General features: G+C 39.1%; 1 protein-coding gene across 1 annotated transcript in view; it reads right to left on the reverse strand.

Moving 5' to 3' along the window:
* Window positions 1-452: 452 nt before the first annotated feature.
* Window positions 453-9,407, reverse strand: part of AVL9 (AVL9 cell migration associated) — a gene marked incomplete at its 3' end in the record, with an annotated part of 13,352 nt that continues 4,397 nt past the window's right edge. Inside the window, exons 4-10 of the mRNA XM_010170465.2 lie at window positions 8,711-8,782; window positions 7,222-7,311; window positions 6,783-6,849; window positions 6,067-6,107; window positions 5,049-5,087; window positions 1,695-1,764; window positions 453-997 (exon numbers count right to left, since the gene is read on the reverse strand). Coding sequence (XP_010168767.2) covers window positions 453-997; window positions 1,695-1,764; window positions 5,049-5,087; window positions 6,067-6,107; window positions 6,783-6,849; window positions 7,222-7,311; window positions 8,711-8,782 — 924 coding nt within the window. The remainder of the gene's footprint in view (window positions 998-1,694; window positions 1,765-5,048; window positions 5,088-6,066; window positions 6,108-6,782; window positions 6,850-7,221; window positions 7,312-8,710; window positions 8,783-9,407) is intronic.

A 9,407-nucleotide genomic window follows, 5' to 3' on the forward strand; every position in this document is an offset into this window, starting at 1 on the left:
ATATATATATAAACTAAAAGAGGAAAACAGAGGCTTAGATATCAGCTAAGATACAGCTTGCAGAATCTTAGTTTAGATTAAGGTACCTAAACACTTCTGAAGTACTCTGATCTTGCTTTGTATAGGTTACATCAACAATTCTTCAGAGTAAAAGAAGACAGTAGTTACTGAAACATACCATTTATTAACCACAACAGGGTTGCAGGTTACCATCATGTAGAATTGCATACTTAAGTCTGCATATGAACGAAAAGTGGAATGCATGTGCCTGTGCACGCACCCCTCTCAGACGTGCACTCACGCTTCCCATCTGCCTCAGAACACAGTCACTCGCCAGAGATGGTACTTACAGGTTTTGTAGTCCATTTGGGGTTGGGTAACCAAAATTACTATCCACTTCTGAAAAATAGATGTCTTTATGAGTTACCAGGTATCATGAACAACATGTTTACCTTTGTAAAAATAGCCAGGGGCATACCGTACTGGTCCTCTTCCAACCCAGATATCAGTCCTGGAACAAGAACCGTGTGTCCTGTATTTGCTTGGGGCTGCACAGTGATTGGAAGGCTTTCTGAGCTCATGCCTTCACTCGGAAGGTTTTCAGCCTGTTCTGATGCTGTGTTATCACGTTCTTCTTTCAAATTAGACTCCTCCAAAATGTTCGGATCTAAGGTCTCCCAGTCACTTTCAGAGGACGCTGGAGAAGCGCGGGAAGGAACTTTCAAGTGTTGTATGGTACCGTTGGAGGACTGAGCTCCGTTGCAAGTCTTGTCTGACTGGGAGAAAGGCACGTTTGCTTTTTGACCTTCCAGTGAATGGTTTCCTGCCATCTTCCTGCCTCCCTTTCCCATTCCTACGTTTGTATTTGAAGTATCAGCAGCAGACACAGAAAGAGAGTCACCTAACCGTGGTGTATTTTCCTGCAAGCCAGCATCCTCCGATATGCTCTTTCTTGGTCTGTACTGTGAGCAGTCAGTAAGACCATGTTCAATCATACCTGGAAAATGACAGCATAGACGAGTATCAGCATCTCAATAGAAATTTAGGTGACTTTTGTTAAAGAAAATGAACAAAGTGCTCTTGTGTGCATAGTGGAAATCAGGTATTTTAAAACACTACTTTGGGAAGGGAATGTGTTAAAACAAACAAACAAACAAAACTCCCCCAAAAAACCCGCACAACAAAAAAACCCCACAAAACACAAACCCCACACTTTGTCTCCTAAAAAGCTGCCCCCAATTTTTTGCTTTGAGAAGACTGGTTAGAAGCTAAGAATTAGCAAGGTTAGGGGTTCTGGCTTTTTGTTTGTTTGTTTGTATTTTTTTTTAATTTTTTTTTTTTTTTTTTTTTAAGAGCCCATGTAGAAGGAAGAGGTTTTTGGGGGGTTTTTTTTTTTTTTTTTTTTTTTTTTTTTTTAAGAAACTTGACAGGAATGCATGAATTGATTCAGAGTCCCATCTACGTTACCCATCAGTGGCTCTGATTATGCACAAGAAATAACCCTTAGAGTGCAAGCAATAAGTATCAGGAGATGTGTACATAGTACATGGACATGCAAACAAGTCACCCATTTTCCAGGCAACATATCAACAAAAATCTATTGTCACACAAGTTGTTTTCCAAATGGAATAGCACAGCCAGATGCAGTTATTACCAGAAAGCACATAAAAAGCAGTCCAAACTTCTCTTCTTACCAGGGAAGAGTGACAGGACAGTCATCAGAGCTCCCACCAATCTATTTACTGGAGAAATATAAAACAGCACCTGGTGGCAGAAGGGAGGTGGGTGGGGGGAAGAGAGCATGCAAGAGAGGAAAGGGGAAATAGGGAGAAGAGAATGAGAAAAATAAAATTAAACTTCAGCATGATAGACAGAACACGTGTAAACAATTCAGGGCATTGCTTTTTGTGTTATTTTAGAAAGTCTGCTTAACAACAAAAGCTCTTACAACAGTTTGAAGTAAGTATTTAAATGTCTCTTGTAGCCTTACATAATAGATAGCCTTAAGGCCCCACCTGGAATACTGCGTCCAGTTCTGGAGCCCCCAACATAAGAAAGACATGGACCAGCTAGAACAAGTCCAGAGAAGGGCCACCAGGATGATCCGAGGGCTGGAGCACCTCTCCTATGGGGACAGGCTGAAAGAGTTGGGGCTGTTCAGCCTGGAGAAGAGAAGGCTCTGGGGAGATCTTATAGTGGCCTCCCAGTACCTGAAGGGGCTACAAGAAAGCTGGGGAGGGACTTTTCATAAGGGCAATCAATGACAAAACAAGGGGAAATGGGTTTAAGCTGAAAGAGGGGAGGTTTAGATTAGATATTAGGAAGAAGTTCTTCACTGTGAGGGTGGTGAAACACTGGAACAGGTTGCCCAAGGAAGCTGTGGCTGCTCCTCCCTGGAAGTGTTCAAGGCCAGGTTGGATGAGGCTTTGAGCAACCTGGTCTAGTGGAAGGTGTCCCTGCTGATGGCAGTGGGGTTGGAACTGGATGAGCTTTAACGTCACTTCCAATCCAAACCATTCTATGATTCTATGATTCTATAATATTTGTAATATATATTTATATATACACACACACACGCGTAATATATACTTGTCAATCATTCAGATTTTTCTGTCAGTCAGATTCTCTTCCCAAATTGAGCCAATTCCTGAATGACTGATAGAAAAAGTTGTTCCTGGCATGCCACATGAATTCTTGTTCATTTGTAGTACATTAAAATATCTGTTATAAATCAAAGAGGCCAAATAATCTCCATTCCAAAAATCTGACAAAAACCTATGCAAAAGCACCTCTTCTAAGCAAATGTATGAAGATATGCAGATAAATGAAAAACAGGATAAATGCAGCATATATTTATTACAGGTATCTTCCTATGATTAAAAAAACCCAATTTTTTGGAGAGAGAAGACAGGACTGATACTAACTTTGGTCAAGCACTGAAGGGATAACATGGGGAAACAGAATCACCTTAATTAAATCAGAGAGAGTGGGATTAGTAAATTAGGAATTCAAAAAGGGGGGTGGTCAAAGGCTAGCAATGAAAGAAGAAACACAAGGAAGCCTGGATATTACTACTGGAGTTCCTTCAAGACAGGCCTTCAAGGGGGAGGAAAGAAAAAAACCAACAACACAAAAAACCACAAAGTAACCCAAAACAAAACAAAACAAAACACAAAAGTCAACTTGTTTAACAATGCCATTTGCACATTCTCAAGCAGCAGGATACTACTGAAAAATACATGAGCATTACAAGGAATCAGCAATGCAAAGGAATATGGAATGATCTAACCTGATGACTTTGGAGGCCAGTTTAATAGGTATATGATGAAATTAAAAGTGCAAGTTTGAGGACTTAATAAAAGACTTCTGCTGTGAGCTAGGAAGACACTTTAGAAGCGACTGATGAATAACTCACGTTCTACTAGTATTTGCAAGTCTACAAGCTAGTGAATTGAGGGAACCAGGAGAAAGACATATGCAGTTCTAGTACTTACTGAATGATATTTAATGGTACCTCAGCTAGAAATAAATAGACTATGTATGCTATCTTGCACAACTTTTCTTTTTCCTGTACTCAAGAGAGGTGAATTCAAATTGCAACAGCCACAGAAAAAGCATGATGAGAAGAACAAGCAGCTCATCTGAGGAGAGAATTTTGGCTGACTAATGAGAATAAAAAAGTAACTTCTTTTAAGATGCTGCTCTATAATCACACTCACAGAATCACAGAATGTCAGGGATTGGAAGGGACCTCAAAAGATCATCTAGTCCAACCCCCCTGCCGGAGCAGGAACATAATGCATGTATGAAAGATGTATGACACGATAGCAATGAACTACAACTATGATATCCCTAAAAGTTTAGATTCTCAGATACCATGTACTCCCAGCCAAACTTATGTTTAAGCCCACAGAAATAATTAAGTCTATAAAGAAGAACCTTGTTTTCAAGAAATCTATTTCAGTCTAGTTTTTTGTTTGGGTATACTTAAGCCGAGTGCTTTTCTATATTTGTTCCATCAAGTCCCTCTGCCATCTTTCCATCTGTATGGGTTGCACATTTCCTTACCCCTCCCACCCCTGTTACATGGCCTACAACATTTACATCAGCAAACTGGGTGGTCCTGGCAGCAGAAAGTCAAATGATCACCATATGGAAGTAGTCTTCCAGCCTAACAACAGCTGAGAGGTGAAAAAAAAAATTCCTTTAGCCTGTGGAAAGGCAGCAACAAAATTGCTGAGGATTAAAGGAAATCAGTCTATGGCATTAAAGGCATTTTTCAGCTCAAGGAAAATTGGCATTACTAGTGGCTTCTTGCACATTATATTTAAGGTCTTTGAACATACAGATTCCCACAGTTATTCTGGATCCTTAACATCTCTCAGAAAATCAAAACTCTTCCTTTTGAAATTGCAAGTGTTGTTTTCCCTACGCTCAAACAGGAAGGCCAAAACCAAAGCAGCCTGCAGGTTTATTCAATAAGCATCCAGTTATTTTCAAAACAATTTAATATGTTTGAGTCACATGAACATGCTTGGGAAATCCTCCCTCTCCTGTGATTTATGTCTTGTGGTTTGAGCAGCTCCAGAAAGGGATTGTAGCTCAGTATTTTGTTTATATACGTCCAAATGCTGAACTGACCCGATGAAATGCTATCACACAAGTTTTTAAACAGATCTGTACAGATACTTTACAAAATCTTAACTGGAAAATATTTTTCCACTTATGGTTTAAAAAAAATAAAAATAAAAATCACTGTAGCCTTTCAGAATGTATTAAGTTATTTTTGGGGAAAAGGTTGCATATCAAGTCTTGTTTACATACTTTTCTACATGTATACTCCTATGTCATAATATTATTTTCTCAAGTACACCTTTTGCATAGCCTTTAATATAGCATTCTTTAGCATATGGCTCTTTAATGACTTGAGATACTTTTATTTTACTTTAATCTGGTTTTCACTAGTATATTCTACAAAACTTCCTATGAAAAAAATCTAACAATTGCATTTCTATTTCAATTACCTGCCTCAGCCTACGAAACCTTACCTTTTTCTCTAGAAGAATCAATTTAAAAAGGATCAAGACCTGAAAAAAGATAAAAAGGAAAAACACAGTGAGTGAACCAGTGCCATTTATCAAGAATACTGTGCAAGTATAATCTCTTATTCAAGGCTGCATGTTAATCACTGTATAACTGTCAAAAGATCAAATACATTTGACTAGTGAAAACCAGTGTTCCAATACCCTTTCTCTGCCTGAGCACTCATTTTAAAATAGCATTTAAGACGTAGAAAGAAAACCTGCACAAACAAGAATTGTGTAATTTGAACCATACAAAGCTTATCAGACAGAACACCTTGTGTAATTCCAGAATTTTAAAAAACAGTAAACTGCATAAACACAAAAGAGCTCCTCCACAGAAATACAGAAAAGAATTCAAAGTACCAAGAAGAGCACGCACCTCACCTAATTTTAGGCATCTACAGATGAGGCATCTAGAGATCAGAAGTGGCTTTCCATACTCTCTACACTCAAAGAAAAACACAGACACTTCTGGGCCATGACTGACAGACATCTAAGTTAAACAAAAATGAGTTCTATCCCAAAAATCTACTGAGCAGGCACAAATATACCATGAAATCCAGATTCTCAAATTTGCTTCCTTGGTGCCTCCCAGTTAATAAAAGATTCTAAATACAGTTTGTACCTTAGCTCAATTTCAATAGTCGTTAGCAAAAAGAAGGGGAGGTGCAAATCCCCTCAGCTGCAAAAATTACAAGATTGAGGGAAAAATGCTTCAAGTTGTGTTTGCACAGACTTCAGCACACAGCCAAAACTTCTCAGTCTGGAACTTACTTTCAGAGAAGGGGAAGGGAAATCAGGAGGCTGTAACCAGAAGTACTTAGGGAACAGTCTTCTTACTCCTACCTCAGGTATGTCTAGGCACAGTCTTCTTACTCTTACCTCAGGTATGTCTAGGCACATCTATTTTTCAGTTGCTCACAAAGCATTTTACTCCACAAAGTAAGTGCTGTACTTTATATACCTAGCAGAGAACACCTACCTTGTGTCTGAAGTGAAGAACAAGATCCCGAGGAGAGAGACCTGAGATACCAAAAAGAGAGCAATTATTACAGTTTAACAGCTAGTAGATATACTAACTTACTTCTTGTCACCATTTTTCAGGGAGAGGGGGTCACCGATTATGCATTCTATGTGAACCTGGTTATTTCGACAGCAGAACTCAAATTCTGTCTTTCGAGCAGGAGAAAGAGTTAAATCTACAATGGAGACAGTAATAATGTGAATAGTCACACTCTTGAGTTACTCCTGTTGGCTGTCACATAGCATTATGGCAACACTGAAGTAAATACTACACTGTGTATTCAGAAAGCATGGGGAAGAGTCAGATGAGATGTGAGATATCCCAAATAACAGGCAGATGAAAGCTCGAGCACCTCACACCATCACATAGTTCCATCTGAAAATTAAGATGTTACTGTTGCCCAAGAGCAGCCAAGCAGTTGCTTGTCAGACTGTTAGGTCAAGAAATTACACGGCTTTCAACCTACAGCTAATTTCTATTATGAAAGCAACATTACATTTATTTGGCATTTATTTAAATTCATTAACAAAGAAATGCATAACAGAATATTGTGTAGGCACAGACCTCTGGTGTGCTTAATCTGTTAATGCACATAAAAAAATTAGCTTAGGAAGGGAATGTGTTGATTAGTGTAACATTATCTCTGCTGCTTGTACAAAAAAAAAGTCACTTACCAAGATAAACTTGTGACCCTTCTAGTAAAGTACTGCCCAAGGAACTATTCATATGATCATAAAGTTCCTGTAAAAGTTAGAACAAAGGCAAAAAAACCAGAAGCCGTTAATGGCACGTGGTCACACAAAACCCAGAATAAATAAAACTCACTTATTCAAGGATTTCAACATCTTATTCCAGAAAGAAAGTAAAATTTTATTAATGTAGTCAATGGAGATACAGGCTGACAATCACACTCATTTTTGCATTTCATTACAAACCAGGAAGTTGACCCTCTGTCAGATCAGGGCAGTTCACTTAGTTCATGTGAAGTTATTAAAAGAGCTGAATAACTGAATGACCTATGCAAATGGAGTATTTGAGCACTAACTGAAAATACTCAAGTCCAGAGCCATACACTGAAAGCTTTGCTCCGAGCAGCTATAAATTCAAAGTTACCTTTAGAATTGAAATCTGTGAGAAGTCTTTCTCTTCAAAATAGGCGTGTGTAATGAGCTGCAGCTTTGCCTGTAGTAACCCATATAAAGGCTTGGAAGAAAAACAAACACAAAAACAAGTGAAGAAAACGTATTGAGTAAATTATTTTGAACTTTAATCATGTCCTATTCTTATCTTGCAGTATAGACAAATTATTACACACAGAGTTCATGGAGGGGCACTCCTTAGTTGCTATCTCGCAGCATCTTTCTCCTGTGTTTATTTTAAATGATGATAATTCTATTTTCCTTCCATTTGCACATACCATACAATCACTGAACATCTGCCTGGAAAAGTACTTTCCTGATTTGACACTGATCATGCAGCTCCAGTAACGTTTCTTTCTTCAGCTTTAAGGACAGAATTTTATGTTCCCTGCCTGATGATCAGTAGCTTTTGCTAAATATGTAGAAACACAAGATGTTTCTTCAACATAAGAGTGTGCTGTACACACGATTATCTTAAAACCTCATTCACAGTCGTCAATAGCCACTCTCTCCAGTTATTATAATGGCCAAACCTCTCAATCCTACTACATGAAATAAAGTTAGCAGCACTTAAGAATAATCAAAAGTGCAAACAGATATCACGGACTCTGCCATCAGGCAGACACTTTTACAACTACTCTTCCATGGAGACAGCAATTCAAGGCCGCTCGCTCAAATGCCGTAGCCTTCTGGTTCAATTTCACTTCAGTATTTTGTTACTTTCTGCAACAATTTAAAGAGAGATGTGTCCTGGTTTTGCTAGGGTAGAGTTAATTTTCCTTTTAGTAATTAGAATAGCAGTATTTTACTTTCAGTGTTTCAGTTCAGACTTATCATGAGAAGAATGTTGATAAAATACCAATGTTTTTAGTTACTGCAGCTCAAGGCCACAGTTTGTCTGTTTCACAGCTGCACTAGGACTGGGAGGGGGAAGTGCAGTGAGGAGCAAAACCCAAAACTGGCATCTGGTTGTGCCAATGAAATATTCCATATCATATCACGTCATGCCAGTATATTAACCAGGGTTGACCGGAAGACAGGGCACTTCTCTCGGGGATTGCTCGGGCTCACTCTTCCGGGGTTTCGGTTCGGGACCGTCTCGGCTGCGGGATCGTTAGCTGGCACAGGCTGGGCATCGGTCAGTGGGCGGTGAGCACTGTGTATCACTCATTTGTATAGTCTGTTATTACTGTTGTTATCATTCTCATTTTTCTTTTAATTAGTAAATAGTTTTTATCTCAACCCGTGAGTCCTTGCCCTTCTTTCCAAATTCTCTCCCCTGCTCCCTGGGTGAGGGGGGCGGGAGGGTGATAGAGCAGGCTGTGTTTGGCTGCAAGCAAAAGGGTGAATCCACCCAAACCACCACAAGATGTTTGGAGCCAAAAGTTCCAAATAAGAATATGTAAAACAAATCAATTTTAATACGCTATTTGAAAGTGTTTGGGGAATTAAAACATTCTTACCAGCTGACTGAGAACACAGACACTTTTCTGTACTGTTTCTCGGGTGATGTCGGCTTGCCGTACTTTTAGTGCCTATGAAATAGAAGTATTACAGTGTCTTTACCCACACAGAATTTCAAAAAGAACTCTTTTACGGGTCTAGTTGCCACATACCACCCTCTATTTAAACAAAATCCTACAACTGAATGCCTTCAATGGTGGGATATTCAAGCCCTTACCTAGTAAAAATGGTTCTAACACTTATAGGTCAGAGTTATGTTCTCATCTCACCGTGCACAGCAAAGACCCAAAAAAACCTGTGGCAATAGGCAGGGGACTGTTTAAAAGACATAAGTAGGAGAAAAAAGCAATAGCCCTGGAAAAGGCAACAACATTTTAACTCAGGGTAACGTAACAGAAGAGAAGCCACAGTGCATCACTCATTTTCCTATAAGGTTATCTGGGACTATGGATGAGGTTGAAGTCTTTGCCTAGAAATTGTTTGCTTTATACTTGAGGATTTTCTTTGAGCCACCCATAAAATAAAGGAGGTATCATTTTGCAAAATCAATTACACTTTCAGCCAGACCAAGTGGTTCCAGCACTTAAGAGCAGAGCTGGAAAGGGCGAGAGCAGAAATACAGCCAAGTGATTCATTTAATTGTACAAAACAGCAAGCGTGCAGACTGCAGCCCACACATCAGAAAGGACAGATGGA

The sequence above is a fragment of the Antrostomus carolinensis genome, unplaced genomic scaffold (genome assembly GCF_000700745.2).
Source record: "Antrostomus carolinensis isolate BGI_N321 unplaced genomic scaffold, ASM70074v2 scaffold23720, whole genome shotgun sequence".
NCBI classification, from domain to species: Eukaryota; Metazoa; Chordata; class Aves; order Caprimulgiformes; family Caprimulgidae; genus Antrostomus; species Antrostomus carolinensis.